The 19,548-nt window shown below is 37.9% G+C and overlaps 1 protein-coding gene across 1 annotated transcript in view; it reads left to right on the plus strand.

Annotated features, from left to right (window-relative positions):
- Positions 1-6,143: 6,143 nt before the first annotated feature.
- Positions 6,144-19,548, plus strand: part of TET1 (tet methylcytosine dioxygenase 1) — a gene marked incomplete at its 5' end in the record, with an annotated part of 34,890 nt that continues 21,485 nt past the window's right edge. Inside the window, 3 exons of the mRNA XM_014447515.2 lie at positions 6,144-8,463; positions 11,320-11,410; positions 11,947-12,040. Of these exons, the coding sequence (XP_014303001.1) occupies positions 6,144-8,463; positions 11,320-11,410; positions 11,947-12,040 (2,505 nt within the window). The remainder of the gene's footprint in view (positions 8,464-11,319; positions 11,411-11,946; positions 12,041-19,548) is intronic.

A 19,548-nucleotide genomic window follows, 5' to 3' on the forward strand; every position in this document is an offset into this window, starting at 1 on the left:
TAGCAATGGAATTGTTTTTGTGTGTTTTTTTCTGATAGGCTGCGAGGTATTATGTAGCTGTAGCACAACTGAATTCATCTACTATAGATGGGCCTTTGGATATTTTCAGTTACTTGTTAAAACATACAAAGTTGTCTCCCTGACCGGGTGGTTCAGTTTGTTGGAGCATCATACTGGACACCAAAGATTGCAGGTTCAATTCCTAGTCAGGGCACATACCTAGGTTGTTGGTTTGATCCCTGATTGGGGTGTGTATGGGAGGCAACAGATTGATATTTCTCTCATCGATGTTCCTCTGGGGTGAGGACTTACCTAACATACTAATATATGCAAACATGTTATTATGTACAGGTATAATTAGAATACATTCTCCAAATTGAAGTTGCTGTATCAAAGAATAAGCTGCATTTTTAATTTTCATAATTATTGCCAGACTGCACCATTTTCAGTCCAACCAGCTTTATATGAGACTGTAATCCCCACAGGTTCCCCAAGGGTCTAGGTGGTCAAACTTTTTCATGTTTGCTGTTCTGATAAGTAAAAAATAGCTTAGTTTCATTTTAATTTGCATTTTTCTTGAAGTTGAGCACCTTTTCAGTTTTTACCTCAGGGTGGTAGTGAGGATGAAGCGAGTGTTATACACAGCTAACATTCTTTGAATTGTTAGGTCGCAAAACCTCATTTTTGTCACGTTATCTAATCGCCATCACAATCTATACAATCCCTTATGAAATGAAAGTAAGTCATTCCCTGGGTGACATAATTCCTCAGGATTGCTCTTCTCTTCCCCATCTTAGGGTTCAAGATTAACCAGTGATAGCAATTAAGCTGCTTTCTTTTCAACACTCCTACTTAAAAAATAAACGTTTAGACATTTTTTAGATGTATTTTAAAATAAGATGATGCTACATATATATTTTCAAACACAAGCAAATTTTTATTTTTGAAAGTCACCGAAGTAGACAAAGTGAGCGTGGAGGAAGTGAGCCAGCTGGGCTGCATGGGTTTAGGAATGAATTTACAGAGGCAAAAGAAGGGCGCTTGGAAAGCAAAGAGATCCCTAGAGGGAGAGGCGGCCTCCTGGGGTCTCTGGGTACTCGGTCCTAAGGGCTTGTTGAATATTTTTAAAATTGCTTTTTCATTCCATGCTCATTCACTTTTTTGTTTTTGGTAACAGCTTTACTAAGACATTTCACATGCCATACTAGTCATGTTTTGCCCGTTCATTTTTGACATGGCCTGAATTTGCGCCCCCCCCCCCGCCCCCCCAAACCAGTAGTGGTAAATCTGTTTGCTCCAGCCACTCAGTTTCACTGTGAATGGCAGGTTTCACTATGAACACACAGTTTCACTATGAGCAGCGAGAGCAACCGTTTTCGTAGGGCACATGCTCACACACACTATTACATTTAATAGAACGTGTTTGCAAGAGTTCAGGGGTGATTTCTGAGGATACAGAAGAGAAAAACTTACTAGCCCCTAATGAAACGTAACATGTTAAATTGTTTTCTTAAAGTCCAAGTTTAGTAGTTGGCAGTGTATAGAGCATGTTTCCTTGTCATTAGACTTGTGATGCTCAGTGTTTTTAAAAAGCCATATGAGCCCTAACCGGTTTGGCTCAGTGGATAGAGCGTCGGTCTGCGGACTGAAAGGTCCCAGGTTCGATTCCGGTCAAGGGCATGTACCTTGGTTGCAGGCACATCCCCAGTAGGGGGTGTGCAGGAGGCAGCTGATCGATGTTTCTCTCTCATCGATGTTTCTAACTTTCTACCCCTCTTCCTTCCTCTCTGTAAAAAATCAATAAAATATATATTAAAAAAAATAAAAAAAAATAAAAAGCCATATGAGATATAATTACATAATAAAGGTCAGTTATGTTTAATTACACTCATTAATTAATGAGGATTATTGTGCTTTTGACACAAATCTTATTTTAAAAAATATGGCTTTATTGATTTTTGAGAGAGGAAGGGAAAAGGAGAGAAAATTCAATGTGAGAAACATTGATTGGGTTCAAGATTAACCAGTGATAGCAATTAAGCTGCTTTTCTTTATGCCTCCTTCATGCCCCCTACTGGGGATGGAGCCCCAAACCTGGTCATGTGCCCTGGCCAGGAATCAAACGCTCAACCAAATGAGCGACACTGGCCAGAGCTGGCACATACACCTTTCAAGGACCTCAAGATCTTCTCTGTAGAGGAATGTATCCATCAAAGTTTCAGTGTGTTTGGATATTTATGTTAATAAAACTTGAAACAGCATGTAAAAAATAAATAGCCTCCCCCTTTTCCTTTCCATTTCCTAGTAGTAAGTGCTGTTAGTATTGTAGCTTTATCCTACCAGCTTTTTTGTAGCGCTAGACAAATATTTGTGTGTTTGAATTAAAAGGCATGATAACATCACGTCTGTGGCTTATGTATTGGGGATATCTTGCCATGCAATGACTAGATTGAAATATAGAGTGATGTCTTTACATTATGTCACAATGGGAATGTAGTAACAGGTTGCTCACACTTTCTTGATTAGAAATGTTATGTGACATTATTATTTGCTTACGTACATTTCTATCTTTTTGTTTTTTGCCACTTGGATGGATGAAAAGTGCTTATTGCCATTTGCTTGACTTCTCATATTTAAGTAGGTTTTGAGTCTTTGAATTTCAACTGGAGTGAATATGTCCATTCTGTACTCAGTATTATTATATTGAATCATTTTCCTTATTAATTTTTTGGAGCCCCTTTACATGATGAATAAGAACTCTTGCCCTAACTGGTTTACTGTAACACTATCAGTCTGCGGACTGTAGGGTCATGGGTTTGATTCCAGTCAAGGGCACTTACCTCGTTTGCAGGCCCAGTTGCAATAGATTTCCAACACTATGTTGAATAAGAATTGGTAAAGTGAACATCCCTGTCTTGCTCCTGTTCTCAGTGAAATGGTTTTAGTTTTTGCCCCATTGACTATCGTGTTGGCTGTAGGTTTGTCATATATGTCCTTTACTATTTTGTGGTATGATCCCTCTACTAGTATTCCCAGTTTGCTGAGAGTTTTTATCAAAACTGGGTGTTGGAATTTATTGAATGCTTTTTCTGCATCTATTGATACGATCATGTGAGTTAGTCTTTCAATTTATGTGATGTGTCATGTTTATTGATTTGTGAATATTGTACCAGCCTTGCATCCTTAGAGTAAATCCCTCTTGGTCATGTTGTATGATCTTTTAAAATATATAGTTTTCTTGATTTCAGAGAAGGAAGAGAGGGAGAGATAGAAACATCAAAGATGAGAGAGGCCCTAACCGGTTTGGCTCAGTGGATAGAGCGTTGGCCTGCGGACTGAAGGGTCCCAGGTTCGATTCCAGTCAAGGGCATGTACCTTGGTTGCGGGCACATCCCCAGTAGGGGGTGTGCAGGAGGCAGCTGATCGATGTTTCTCTCTCATCGATGTTTCTAACTCTCTATTCCTCTCCCTTCCCCTCTGTAAAATATCAATAAAATATATTTTAAAAAAAAAAAAAGATGAGAGAGAATCATGATCGGTTGCTTCCTGCAGACCTCCTGCTGTGGATCAAGCACGTGCCCTGACCGGAATTGAACCATGACCTCCTGGTTCAGAGGTTGAGGCTGAACCACTGAGACACACCAGCCAGGCATGATCTTTTTAATATATTGCTGGATCCGATTTGCTAATATTTGTTGAGGATTTTAGCATCTTGTTCATCATGGATATTGGCCTGTAAATCTCTTTCTTTGTAGTCTTTATCTGGTTTTGGAATTAGGATAATGCTGGCCTCATAAAAATGAGCTTAGAAGCGTTCCTTCCTCTTGGATTTTTTTGGAATAGTTTGAGGAGGATAGGTGTTAATTCTTTGGAATGTTTGGTAAAACTCCCCTGTGAAGCTGTTTGGACCAGGGCTTTGGTTTGCTGGGAGTTTCGTTTTTATTATTATTACTGCTTCAATTTCATCAGTTGTTATGGGTCTATTCTTCCTAATTAAGTTTTGGAAGATTATACTTTTCTAGGAATTTGTTTATTTTGTCCAGGTTGGCCACCTTGTTGGCATATAGCTTATCATAGTCTATTCTTACAATCCTTTATATTTCTGTGGTGTCAGTTGTTATTTCACCGTTTTCATTTCTAGTTTTATTTAGTCTCTGTCATACAAAAAGCAACCAGTAATGCGTAAATAAGTGGAATAACAAATCAATGTTTCTCTCAATCTGTCAAATCAATCAATAAAAAAAAGGAATTAGATATAGTTTTTTTCTACTAAGATTGATTAGTGTTGTTTTATACAATTGGATAATGCTTACATATTTTATGTTCTGGATATAACTATATTGCAATTCTGAATTCTGATCAGTTTTTAATAAATGCTCCTGATTTCTCTGTGGAATCAGTTGTATCATCTTTATCCAACAAGAAATCTCCTAATTTTTTATATTCATTTTTTCTCTCCTTGGCATTGAATAGAACATCCAGTGCCATGTTTAAATGTTAGTAGTATAGAAGTTATTTTTCTCTTTGCTCCTCCCATCAGTGTTTTAAATATTTCATACATTGGCTTTTAGTATATTCATAAGGTTGTGCAATCATCATCATGTCCATTTTTTTAAAAAAATACTTTTTTATTGATTTCAGAGAGGAAGGGAGAGGAAGAGAGAGAGATAGTAACAGCATGATAAGAGACAATCATTGATCGGCTGCCTTCTGCACACCCCACACTGGGGATCAAGCCCGCAACCCGGGCATGTGCCCTGACTACGAATTGAACCGTGATCTCCTGGTGCATAGGTCAATGCTCAACCACTGAGACATGTCGGCCAGTCCGAATATGATTTCTTAATGGGTATAAGGTTTCTCTTCCGATGATGAAAATATTATAGAATTAGATAAGAGTCAGTTTTTGACAGCATTGTGAATGTACTAAAAACCACAGTAATGTACAATTTTAAATGGTAACATTGAATTTTATTTTATTAGAATTTGATCTCAGCATAAATTTTTTAAACGGAATTGTATCACTACCCACTCACCAGAATGACCAAATGAAAAGACAGAAAATACTAATTGTTAATGAGAATGTAGAAGAATTGGAGCTCTCATAATCATTGGCTGAAAGTGTATTGATAGCCACTTTAGAAAAAGTTTTGCCCGATGTACTAAAGTTGAAGATATACAGACATATCCACACACTCTAGCACCCAGCATTTTCTCTCCACACAATGCATATAATAAAACTATAGGAGTATACTTGTAATAGTCAAAAACTAGAAATAACTTAAATGGCCATCTACAGTTGAAAGATCAATATAATGAGTTACTATACAAAACCATGAATTACAAGTGTTCTCAACAAGTTGTGACGTTCCAATGGCTCATAGTGAGATATTTAAATGGATAAATCTCACAAATATAATTTTGAGTGAAAGGCAGTCAGTTATGTAGTTTGATAATAAGCAAAAGAAATCTATGATGTCAAAGCAATGGTTTGCCTTTGGCACTTGAATGATGACTCGAAGGAAATTTCAATTGGATTCTTGGCATATAGGTGTTCTTTCAGGAAAATTCAACATTATATACTTAGGATTTATACATTTTCTACTTCAGTGCACTTTGCATTAAAATAACAGAAGTTGCCGAAACCGGTTTGGCTCAGTGGATAGAGCATCGGCCTGCAGACTGAAAGGTCCCAGGTTCGATTCCGGTCAAGGGCATGTACCTGGGTTGCGGGCACATCCCCAGTAGGAGATGTGCAGGAGGCAGCTGATCGATGTTTCTCTCTTATCGATGTTTCTAACTCTCTATCTCTCTCCCTTCCTATCTGTAAAAAAATCAATAAAATATATTTAAAAAAAAAAATAACAGAAGTTGCCCCATGAAATGGTACCAATTTATAATTATCTAAAAAATGTATTTGGCAAAACATGAATATACCAAATAATTAAATTAACAGGCAAGAGAGTATAACAGTTTCTAGTTTTTTTTTTCCTTTCTCTCTACACACCTCTTACTGGTATTTTATTACTTCTCTGAACATGTAAAAGTGAAAGTAATATTCTCTGGGGCTTCGCATTTATTTTCTCTTTAATTGTTAAGTTCCAATGGCTCTTATTCAGATATTTAAATGGATAATATGAATATTTGCTGTGTTTGTTTTACAGGCAGATTCGAAAAACAAAGCAGTAAATGGCCCCAAGTCAGTATCCATGGACTACAGTGGATGTGGTCATGGGGAAGAAAAAAGATCGGAATTGAACCCACATCCCCCTGAAAATGTAACTGAAAATGAAGAAAGTACGACAGGTATTGAAGTGGAGAAGTGGACGCAGAGCAAGAAATCACATGTAACAGATCAAGTCAAAGGAGAGGTTAAGGCAATTGTGACAGAAGGTGAAAAACTGGGAAACTCTGAAGATGACACGAAAAAAGTCCTACCTGACCCTCAAAATGTGTTTGCACAAACGGTAAAAAATGGCATTAAAAATGTACACTGCTTACCCACGGAAACGGATGTGTCTTTTACAAAATTCAACATTGGAGAATTTGGCAAGCTGTCTGAAAACAATTCCTATAAACCCCCGATAGACACTGCAAACCAGAACAATGCCATGAGCTCCATCGCTGCTAACGCAAGCAGCGATCATCTTACGGGGAGAAGCGATGTTTTTGTCTTCCAGAAGCCTGGCTCTGAGTCTTTTCCTGATCCTGCAGACTTCAACTGCATGAGTCCTACGAGTACACGCACGGAAAGTGATCAACCAAAATCTCTAGAAAATATACCAACTTCAGAACCAATACATGGATCTCCAGTTCAACAAACTCTTCTATCCCTAGTGGCAGATAGGACATTAACGCAGGAGCAAGCGGATGTTATAGAAGCTTTGGCTCAGCTTTCAAAACCCCCTGCAGAAAATTCCTCACCATCAACGTCTGAGAAGGATGAAGGAAACGAGCAGATGTCAGCTAGTTTGCTTAACTATACAGCTTTAATCTATTCTCTAACAAAACACCCCGAAGAACCGTTTTTGCAGGGGGAGCCTCAAAGCCTTCACCATGGTCCATCTGTAGAAAAGCAAAGTTCATGCAACACGGTGGTGTTCAATGGCCAGAATAACATTTCCATGTCACATAACAGTGCAGCTACTGACCAAGTATCCCCGAAGCCACAGGAATATTCAAAAGCAAAAAATTCCACATCTCTTTTTACACCAAATTCTAGTTCATCTGAAATTGACACCAATAAAAATGCTGTTCAGAATAGCAGTATTCTTGACAGTTGTTCAGAAAATTTGCATGAGAAACCATCAACAAGTGGTGAATTGGGGTCCTGCAACCAGTTACTGGACAGCAGCAAAAAGTTAGACTCAAAGGATGATCCATCATCATGTCAAGATACAGTTCATAGTCAAATAGAGGAAGATGTTGCTACCCAGTTAACACAACTTGCATCGGTAATTGAATCCAATTATATAAAACCAGAGGAAACAAATGTTGAAAGTACATCACCAAACCTTGTGTATAACGTGCAAAAACACAGTCAGGAGAAGAACACAATAAAACCGAAACAACGCTCCAGCGTAAAAAATAACCATGGCTCATCAACAAAGCAAAAGAACAAAACCCGGAAAAAGACAAAATCTGCTCCATCCAGAGAACGGCGGAAAAAGAAGCCTGCCGTCACAGGTTGTCAAGAAAATGATCAGAAAAAGCAGGAAAAGTTGTCATATGAGTATAATAAGCTACATGACATTTGGATCGCGTCTAAATTTCAAAGATTTGGTCAAATTGGTCCGCGTGATTTTCCTATTCGGCTGGGAAAAATTCCTCCTGTAACCCACGTACGGACAACACTTACTCAAGCAAGTTTAGCATTGAAACACAAGAAATTATTTCCTCCACTGGCCCAGATAAAATTTGAGCGAAATTCTGAATTAGCACAGGAAGAAGTGATGAACGTGGATCCGCTGCATTCTCACTCCATATTCCATTTACAAACAGAATCCAACGGGCAGGCGTTTACAGAAGAAGTTTCTCATTCTCAGGTACAGCCCATCGTGCATGTCAGTCAGGAAGCCCATCCTGTACTCCAGTCCTCCTCTCCCACCAATCAGTGTGCTAACGTGATGGCTGACCATGACCGAACACAGTTCCAGCAGGATGTGGAAGACCAACTCACGCATCAGATGCTGCCAGCATTGCCTAGCGTCTCTCATGAGACCCCTTCATCGGACCCAGGACAAGTGCTCAGGAATGTAAATGTAGAACGTTCGGGTGGAATCACAGTGGTTTCTACCACAAATGAAGAAGACGTGTTTTTACCTAGTGTTGGCACATCCGAAGTTTCCCCAATAGAAAACGCACATAATTTTCATAATTATGCCATGAACTTTTTAACGAATTCTACAAGAAACCTGGTGTCCACAACGAAAGATTCTGAATTGCCAAGCTGCAACTGCCTTGGTAAGTGCATGTGTAGGGTGTGTGTGTTTCTCCTTTTACCTGCATTAATTGCCTCCAGTCGTGACTAAATCAAGTTTTGTTTGTTGTATTTTTTTATATGTGGCATTTAGAATTCATATTCTAGCGAAGGTGGACCACATAATTCTATACTACATATTTTTCTGTCAGACCTTTAATGATGCTGCTCAGGTGAATTGGAAATTCAACTCATAATCAGGAAACTTTCTCAAGTGGAAAATTAGCTGATTTGATTCCAGGCTAAATGTCTCAAATTGTTTATTCTGAATATTATAAGAATGAATTTTTTTTATACTTTATTACAGTTTGTTCCTATATTTAAAAAAATGCCTGGCCGGCACGGCTCAGTGGTTGAGCACAAAAGGATTTCAAAGCTATAAGCTTTTGCTTATAATATTTTTTTTATTGTGAGATATAATATGCATACAGAGAATGTAAAATATATATACAAACTAACAAATGACCATAAACATTTTCTGTAATTGCTACCTCCAGTCAAGAGCTATAACTGGGATATTTCTTTTTTAGTGCCTAGTGCTTTTATGCTCTGCTATATAATTCATAATACTGACTAGTTGAAGAATTTGTAAACCTTTTGGAGTTTTAAAATATTGAATTCTTTGCCCTGGCCATTGTGGCTCAGTTGGTTTGATATCCTCTGGTGCACCCAAAGGTTGCTGGTTTAATTACCAGTGAAGGTACTTGCCCAGGTTATGGCCTTGATCACCAGTAGGGGGTGTGTAGGAGACAGTCAATCAATGTCTTGCTATCACATAGATGTTTCTCTTTCTCTCTAAAAATCAATTTTAAAATCTTTAAAAAATATTACAGTAGCCCTAACCGGTTTGGCTCAGTGGGTGGAGCATCGGCCTGCGGACTCAAGGGTCCCGGGTTCGATTCTGGTCAAGGGCATGTACCTTGGTTGTGGGCACATCCCCAGTAGGAAGTGTGCAGGAGGCAGCTGATCAATGTTTCTCTCTCATTGATATTTCTAACTCTCTATCCCTCTCCCTTCCTCTCTGTAAAAAATCAATAAAATATATATTTTTTAAAATATTACAGTACTAAAGGACTAAGCTAGAATTCAGAGACAGGCAATCCAAACTCCAGTCTATGTTTGTAATATTCACCATCTGTTGCTTAAAAATCTGAAGTCAAATAGTATAAGTGATTTTCTGAATATCATGGCAAATGGAAAAAAGATCTGTAAAATTTATATACCTGAGATAGTCTAATGATACCATTTGCATTAGCTTCAATAGGATGATTGTCTAGGTTCAAGACTCTTTCCTTACACATAGTAACTAGTCACAGTGTAGGAGTTCAGACAGCGAGGCATCAAAGTTTATTGAGTATCTGCAATGATCATGGGACTGTGTTTTCCTATAATAATTACATGTGAGGTTATTGTGCTCATTCTATAGAAATAGGAACTTAAAGAAGAGAAACAAAAAGCAGACTCACTCAGAAATCATCCCAAGTGGGACCATCACATTTAAGGGTAAAGGATTTCCCCGGAGGTATTATGTTCTAGCAAAATAAGGGCAATGACCTCTATCCAGGTCAGGGTTCCTCAAACTTATCGCTATTGGTCTTTTAGAGGGAACAATTCTTTATTGTAGGGAGACATGCATTGTCTCGGTTTAGTGGCATTGCTGGCCTACACACACACACCCCTCCCCAATTGTCACAGCCAAAAACCTTGTCAAATGTTCCACCAAGGAAAAGTCACCCTTCATTAAGAACCAGTATTCTAGATAACTAGTAATAAATTGAAATCTATTCAATAGATCTTGCTGCAGAAGCCACAGAACTTAATCCCAAATTGTATTTGGTGCCCAATCAAAATAGTTCAATGATGACATTGTGGTGTAGGTGGGTACAGCCTGGCCAATAATATTTGATTCCACAGTGACTCTAATTAGGCATGATTCAAGAGACCAAGTTAGAAACACTGTTTTCTAATAAATCTGTAATTCGCAAAAATTCAAATGGTACAGAATTGTGATGCAAACATCTTCTAAAAATAAAACCTGTTACTTTTTCTACATGAATTAACATTATACTGATTTTAAATTTGTTTCAAATTTTGAAAAATTTAAGACTTTTAAAACACTGTATTTTTGCAATTTGCTTCTTTACCTTAAGAATTTAGTACATCTGAAACTAATACAAAATAATAGAATGTATACTGTAATTGGGGAAAAAAATGTTTTTTTATAATTTTTTGGATTTTTTTTTCAGTGATTGTAAATCATATTGTTTTTAATAGCTTTATTGTTTTCCACCATATAAACATCTCCTAACTTATTTAACCTATCACTTACTTACAGATGTTAAGGTTTTTCTCTCTATCTCTCGATATTACAAATAATTGTAACCAGGAACATTCTTGTCTACATTTGCATTATAAATACATAATTGTGCAATTGTAGACTAGAACAGATCCTTAGTGGTGAAATTGTTGGGCTCAATTAATAGGATTCTGAAACTATGCTTTTAACTATATTGTTCTTGGATAAATCTGAATTTTGTACCTCAATTATTAATAGATTTCTTAAAAGCAAGAAATTAAGAGAATAAATATGACCCACTTCTTAAAATGTATTCCCCCTCCTTCCCCCCTCTGATTCTCAGAGGAAGAATGAATTAGGAACATAAAGTTAAATTCAGGGCTCATTGCCCTACACTTTAATGGCTAAAGCTTACCACAACCTTGTCAAGATTCATTGTTCTGAATTGGGAAAAAAACACACCCCAAAACTATAAAAATAGCACTTCCTTGCCCCTACGCAGTTCTGTAAAACTTTGGGTCTAATAATCTTATTCCTTCCACAGATCGAGTTATACAAAAAGAAAAAGGCCCATATTATACGCACCTTGGGGCAGGACCAAATGTTGCCGCTGTCAGGGAAATCATGGAGACTAGGTGAGGAAATATGCTTCCCTGTTAAAATATTATTGTGGACCAGACTCGATGCAGAGAAATTACCTCTGGGAACAAACATGAGATGAATGGAACCCCTTCAGGAGTGTGAGATGGATGTTTCTTAGGGCCCAGGAAGAAAATCGCTTGCTGGTGTCCCTGCTCAGTCACTCATCACAGGAGGCACTGGGCACCCAACAACACACTCCCAAAGCAAGGCTGTCTTCGTTAAATTCAGAAATATTCATTTTTTATATTATTGTATCATAATAGAAGAAATAGTTCAAATTACCTCTATCAACACCATTCACATTCTTTTTGTCTGTCTGGGAGCCAGGCCATTTTTAAAGAGTGATCTTTAAGGATAAGTAAGCAACTGGATATAGCAAAATATCTGCCACACAAAATTAAGTTTTTAACAATAGTAAATAATGACAAGTGTTTGGTTTTTGTACTTCTGTAAAGCCATACCTTATGCACATGAAGATGTTAAAAGTATATATCGCAATTATTTTCTTTTCACTGTGTTTTGTACTCAGGTATGGGCAAAAAGGAAGTGCAGTAAGAATAGAAAAAGTAATATATACCGGAAAAGAAGCGAAAAGCTCTCATGGATGTCCTGTCGCTAAGTGGGTAAGTAGTTTGTATTTATACATTTTTCAAAATGGGATTTTTCCACGGATAAAAATTTGTTTTCATTGATTTTAGAGAGAGAAGGGAGAGGAATAGGGAGATAGAAACATTGATGAGAGACAAACATCAATTGGTAACCTCCTGCCATAGAGTTTACATATTTCTGGTTTTCCAATGTATTTCTCTTGTGTATCTGAGATGTACAATCATGACATTTATCCTCCTTTCCAAATTTTATACTTTTAACTTCTCTCATTTAATATACTTAGTCTACCAGACTAACTCCAACTTTTTATTCCTTGTTTTGTTCTCATTAGTGAGAACTTTCCAGGGGATTCTCATGATGAACGAACATTCAGGAAAGGCCTCTCTTGGGGGGGAACATCTAAACTGAGATCTGAGTGACATAAAGGAGCCCTGAGTATGCGAAGAACACCCCCAAGAATGTGGGGAAGAGCATGTATAAGCCCAAGAACATGTGTACAGGTCAAGGAAGAGAGTACATTCCTCATTAATCTTAGAGGGCGAGTGAAGTTAAAGAGGTAACGAACGGAAGCCGGTGAGGGTATGAAGGTAGATAGAAACCAGAGTATGAATGGTTTCATAGATCAGGGTGAGGAATTAGAGTTTTAATTTACACACAACATGAAGCCTTTGATGTATTTTAATTAGGGGTGTGTTATCGGACTGATTTATGCTTTTAAAACGGGCATTCTAAGAAGATAATTGATAAAGTCTGTATTCATTACCTGTTGCTACTTAGTGGCTGTGTGCTAGTGGCCTCATTTCCGTAAAAGACATCTTTCTCCTGTCAGAGCATCTTGGTTTCCCCCAGAGTGAGTCAATCAAAGGATAACACAGAGGAAGCCACAATGTCTCTTGTGACATTAGCCTTGGAAGTTGCTACACAAGTAAGCCCTGTTCAATGCAGGAGGAACTATGCAAGGGCATAACTACCAAGTGGTGGTGATCATTGGGGACATCTTGGAGACTTGACTAATAGGTTATCTTCACTAAACACCAACATGTAAGAATACTACATTGGCCCAGCCGCTGCTGCCCAGTGGTTGAGCATCAACCAATGAGATGAACCAAGAGGTCATGGTTCAGCCGAAACCGGTTTGGCTCAGTGGATAGAGCGTCTGCCTGCGGACTGAAAGGTCCCAGGTTTGATTCCGAACAAGGGCATGTACCTGGGTTGCGGGCACATCCCCAGTAGGAGATGTGCAGGAGGCAGCTGATCGATGTTTCTAACTCTCTATCTCTCTCCCTTCCTCTCTGTAAAATATCAATAAAATATATTAAAAAAAAAAAAAAAAAAGAGGTCATGGTTCAGTTCATGGTCAGACGGGCTTGATCCCTGGCAGGAGGCGGCTGATCAATCAATGCCTAGGTTATGGGCTCATTTCCCGGTGTAGGAGGCAACCAATGTTTCTATCTCTCCCTCTTCCTTCCTTTCTGAAATCAATAAAAATATGTTGTTGTTTTTTAAAAAAGAATACTATCTATCCTAGCCCTCTCTGATATATCCCATACCTACTACATGTCTTCTCTAAAGGAAAAATCCTTGATTTTTGTGAATATTTATTTTAAAAAATAATGCTAGCCCTAGCCGGTTTGGCTCAGTGGATAGAGCATTGGCTTGTGGATTGAAAGGTCCCAGGTTTGATTCCCGTCAAAGGCACATGCCCGGGTTGCAGGCTCGATCCCCAGTAGGGTGCGTGCAGGAGGTAGCCAATCAATGATTCTCTCTCATCACTGATGTTCCTATCTCCCTCTCTCTTTCTCTCTGAAATCAATAAAAAAAAAAAAAAAAATATATATATATATATATATATTTTTTTTTTTTTTTTAAATATATTTTATTGATTTTTTACAGAGAGGAAAGGAGAGGGATAGAGAGTTAGAAACATCGATGAGAGAGAAACATCGATCAGCTGCCTCCTGCACACCCCCTACTGGGGATGTGCCTGTAACCAAGGTACATGCCCTTGACCGGAATCAAACCTGGGACCCTTGAGTCCACAGGCTGATGCTCTTTTCCACTGAGCCAAACCGGTCAGGGCAATAAAAATATATTTTAAAAATAAATAAATATGCCGTGCCCGGTTGGCTCGGGTGGATAGAATATTCATTATCTATATATGTTCATTATTTCTGAGTAACTTACTTATTTGTCTATTAAGTAGCAAAGGGTAAAAATATCCTCAGGACATCAGCTAGCTTTCGTTGGCGTGAATGATCCAAAAAATCAAGGTAGCTGGATTAAGTTTTGAGATTTAAAAAATATATATATTTTTATTAACTTCCGAGAGGAAGGAAGAAGGAGAGATATAAACATCAATAATGAGAGACAATCATTGATTGACTGCCTCCTGCATGCTCCCCACTGGGGATCAAGCTTGCAACCTGGGCATGTGCCCTTGACCGGAATCGAACCTGGAACCCTTTACACTTGGAGTGCGGGAAACGAGTTAAGTCGGCTCGCGTGAATTGCGCGTACTCCGCGGGAGCCGTCTTTAACTCGGTTCATATAGATTTGCGGTGGAGTGCGGGAAACGTGTAAACTCGGGCCGATTGTAACTGCGTATTACCAAATATTTGTTTGTAATCCACCCTTTTGGTGGATGGAACAAAACCAAAAGACAGAGCCATCTTATATTTTGGCGGGAAATTCACCCGCACTCCAAGTGTTTAGTCCGCAGGTTTATGCTCTATACATTGAGCCAAACCAGTTAGGGCAGTGTTGGGATTTTAAATGAACTTCCTGCCTTTGAAAATTTCTGTAATGCAATAAGAATACTTACATTGATAGAATTTTAGTTTATAATTTTTTTTTTAAATTAAAACAAGTATGAAGTCTGCAGCCTAAAGATGTTGATAACAACTTTCTGTTAAAGTCCTCTTTTGGTACAACTCTTCTTCCAGGGTTCTTAGGTACAAAGAAGAGTATTTAGCATTTTCCATGCAGCAGCTGGAGCAAAATTAATTTCTTATTTTCCCTTTGCAATATTCAGATTAGATGGAATATTTTGATATATAGTAATATATATCTGGCCCTTTTCACAAAGAGAATCCAGGGATAAGGAATAAAATAAAGAACTTATTGAAAAATTTGGTATCTACTAATGACAATTCAAAAGTTTAATTTTGATAACAAAACCAAGCGTTAATTCTACATATCTGATCATTAATGAAGCAGGTTTCAAATGAAGATGGATGTTAGAAAAATCATAATGTTAATCAAACTTCTTGCAAACTTTCCAACTTATCTTATTTAAAATACTTTGGTAATTTACCCAATAAATGTTCTCTTATAAAAAATAAATAAATATTCATATTGTTCATTGTTTGTATCTGGAGCAATGCCACACACATAACCAACACTTACTACGTTTTTGTATAGTGAATGAATGTGGAACTTAAGAATATTTTAGAATATTGAATTTTTAAAAATTGTTGTCTTGAAATAGTATTGCTGTGGTATTCATTATTTTTTTTCTGAGGCATGAAAAAGTTTTGAGTATTAGAACTAATAGTCTGCTATAGTTGTTTGCCCCACACTTTTGAACTACTGATAGAAATTAAATGAAAAATTGAGTGAAAGGATTAGGTTTCTGAATAATTAAATCCTACATAGGGATGCTTTATACAGGATTTTTTTTAAAAGGGGGTTTTATAAATAAAATGGAGATAAATCATTTTAAAGTAAGGAATCTAGTAAATGTTCATCTAATGGATTTCATTGCCCCAAATATAGTTTCATCTTGCATAGTATGCATTTGTCATGTATTTACTATTAAACTAACTTAAACATTAATGTGATTTTATGTAAAATCGTTCATGTCTCTGTGCAGACTTATATTTGTTAGTAATTGGTTGGATTCTTTTATATATATGTGTGTGTGTGTGTATATATATATAATTTTAATTGTACATGCTTTTATTTATTTGGGTTTTTTTAGATATATTTTTATTGATTTCAGAGAGGAAGGGAAAGGGAGAGATAGGAACATTGATGAGAGAGAATCATTGACTGACTGCCTCAATCCTGGGGATTGAGCCCACAACCTGGGCATGTGCCCTTGACTGGAATTGAACCTGGGACCCTTCAGTCTGCAGGCTGAACGCTCTATCCACTGAGCCAAACCCAGTAGGGCTTCTTTTATATTTTTATTGTGCTACACTTGCCTCCTTGTCTTGAAAGAGTGGGTAATTGCTTCTCTTTTTAGGGGTCACAGGCAGAAAGTCTATCAGCAAATTCTGACTGGGCAGCAAACCTTTCTGAGCCATGCTCACATTGTTTTGCCTTTATCCTTAATACTGTTTTCTTCCTTGAAATGTTTCTTTTCCAGGTGGTCATTAACACTCACCCCAAATTGTTAGCCTTTGGCAGACGTTTCACACGCTTCTTCTCTACTGTCACTTTGCATTTGGTCAGGGACTAGTTATTTCTTCACTTAGATTTGGGTGATGCAGTCTTTTGGATATACTATGCCCTATTATCTCCTTACACTATTCTCCCCTCCCCAACTGAGCTTTGGAATAATAGCAGGACCAGGGAGGAGAACTCAAACCAGCTGTCCCGAATAGCGCCTATGTCAGAGCAATTCACACTAATATTTCCCCCCCTAGATTTATACAATAACATAAACTTCCCCTTTTTGTTTCCTTTGTTCTAAGGCTGTGCTTAATCCCCAACTTGATTGTCTTTGGCCTGTACCATGGTGCTGCTTGTATCTGTTCCCAAATTTGGCACCTCTTTATATATTAACATGTCCATGTAATAAAGGTCGCTGGTGTTCTGGTGTACTTGTGAGAAAAGCATTTTATGCTTCCGCAATGAAAATTAGGCAAAAGCTAGTAAGTTGATGTTGTCAGTGACGTTAAACTGACTTTTTTCACTTTTTGTTTTAAAACATTTTTCTGGAGCTCCAGTGGCGCAATGGGTTAGCGCAAGGTATTTATAAAACATTTTTCTTTACTTAAGCCTATTGTCTGCTAACATACTATTAGAACTACTTTTATGTTAGCTTAGTCGCTTAGAATTCATTTTTAAGGGAACTTTTTATTCAACTATCTATCTATATATATATGAAAGCGTAAGTGACCTTTACAACCAAACAGGCCGAATGACCAGTCAACCAGTCGCTATGATGCGCACTGACCACCAGGGGGAAGATGTTCAACACAGGAGCTGCTCCCTGGTTGTCAGTGTACTCCCACAGCCAACCTCCCGCGATCCCTCTTCCCCGCTAGCTGGCCCCCTTGATAGGCCCCGATCGCTTGCCAGTCCGATGGACCCCACCGTGCACAAATTCATGCACCAGGCCTCTAATAACATACATAAAGAAATCTACATAAGTCATAAATGTTCAGTTAAGTGAAGTTGTACAAAAAGAGAACACCTATGTAATCTCCACCCAGATCAAGAAATAAATCATTAGCCCTGGCCGGTTTGGCTCGGTGGATAGAGCGTTGGCCTGCGGACTGAAGGGTCACAGGTTCGATTCCAGTCAAGGGCATGTACCTTGGTTGCGGGCACATCCCCGGTAGGGGGTGTGCAGGAAGCAGCTGATCGATGTTTCTCTCTCATTGATGTTTCTAACTCTCTATCGCTCTCCCTTCCTCTCTGTAAAAAATCAATAAAATATATTTTTTAAAAAAAAGAAATAAATCATTACCCCGAAGGATGGAGTTCATTTTATTATAATATATATAGGTAGCTTTAAATTACCTTAATGGGTGGGGTGTTTTTGTTTTGTTTTGTTGACCAACATCATTTTGTGTTGAAAATTTAAGTCTACTTTGTCTTTGACATGATTATTGATAAACTCAACAGTGATCTCTGGCAATCCCACAGAGTTGCTCCTAGCTATGGTTTTTTATAAATACATTTTTATTAATTTCATATATATAGAGAGAGAGATTGAAAGATCAATGATGAGAGAGAATCATTCATCAGCTGTTCCTGCTCACCCCACACTGGTGGTCAAGCCTGTGACCCTGGTATGTGCCCCTACCGAGAATTGAACCACAACCTCCTGGTTCATAGGTCGTCGCTCAACCACTGAGCCAAACTGGCAAGGGCACATCTTCCTAATCTTGACAGTGCTTTGGATATGGGTACTAATTGGTTTTCCTACATTTACACACTTATTAATTCACATTAATTTACTTAGGATATTACCTGAACCTAAATATGCATTGACTATTCATTGTTCCACAGATTAACTTTGAGAAGATATTTTTTCCAATACAAGAAATGCCCCCATTCTTCATCCGCAGGTTGTGCAAAGACTTATTCTTTGCTCTTCTTGTATCATTTCTGACACAAGCCTGTCCTTCACATCATAGGAGTTGGTACTTTCCATCCAGATACCTGCCTGTAGCTTGTCTCTTTTTTTTTTTTTAAATATATTTTATTGATTTTTTTACAGAGAGGAAGGGAGAGAGATAGAGAGTCAGAAACATCGATGAGAGAGAAACATCCATCAGCTGCCTCCTGCACATCTCCCACTGGGGATGTGTCCGCAACCCAGGTACATGCCCTTGACCGGAATCGAACCCGGGACCCTTCAGTCCGCAGGCCGACGCTCTATCCACTGAGCCAAACCGGTTTCGGCTGTAGCTTGTCTCTTGCACTATGTATGTCCCCACTGATCCAGGCACCCTGTCCTGGAGCTTGTCTTCCAATACTGAGGATCATGAATACCAAAGTCCCAAAACTTTGGCCAGCACCAAAACAATATTTTTTAAGTTATTTTATAGTAATTTCAGTCTTACTCAAAGGTGCTTGAATAGTACAGACATTTTCTGATAATCTTTATTGATATTTGCTTTGCTTTATCTTTCTCTCTTCTTCCTTCTCTCTCCTTTGCTCTTCCTCCTATTTTTCCTGAATACCCTAATAGCAATTTGTAAACATGATGCCTTTTACCATAAATACATTGGTGTGTTTTCAAAACAAGGACATTTCTTAACCACAATAAATTGTCTTTCCTAGCTACTATTATTAAAATCTTACATAAACTTAGAACAATTATTAATCCTAATACAAGATTAATATCTAATCTTTAGATTTTATATCCAATAACATCTTTTATGGGAAAAGAAAACATTTTTGTCCTGATTCAGAATCCTGTCCAGGACTACTTGTTTACATTTATTTGTTGTCTATCACATTAAAAAAAATACATTTTATTAATTTCATGGATGGGAGAGAGAGAGAGAGAGAGAGAGAGATCAATGATGAGAGAGAATCATTAATTGGCTGCTTCCTACATGCCCTCCACTGGGGATCAAGCCTCAAACTCGTGCCAACACTGATGGGTTCTTGGGCTGTGTGTGTGTTTGTGTGTGTGTGTGTATTTGATATATATATTAGTATATATGTAATTTTAGGGTTCATTGTACCTCAGGACCTGATTCCTTCCCTATAGAAAAGTTATTACTGATGAATTTTACAAGTTCTCTTCTGCATAGAATAAAAAACTTTTATACAGATT

This window comes from Myotis lucifugus, unplaced genomic scaffold, assembly GCF_000147115.1.
Source record: "Myotis lucifugus unplaced genomic scaffold, Myoluc2.0 scaffold_671, whole genome shotgun sequence".
NCBI classification, from domain to species: domain Eukaryota; kingdom Metazoa; phylum Chordata; class Mammalia; order Chiroptera; family Vespertilionidae; genus Myotis; species Myotis lucifugus.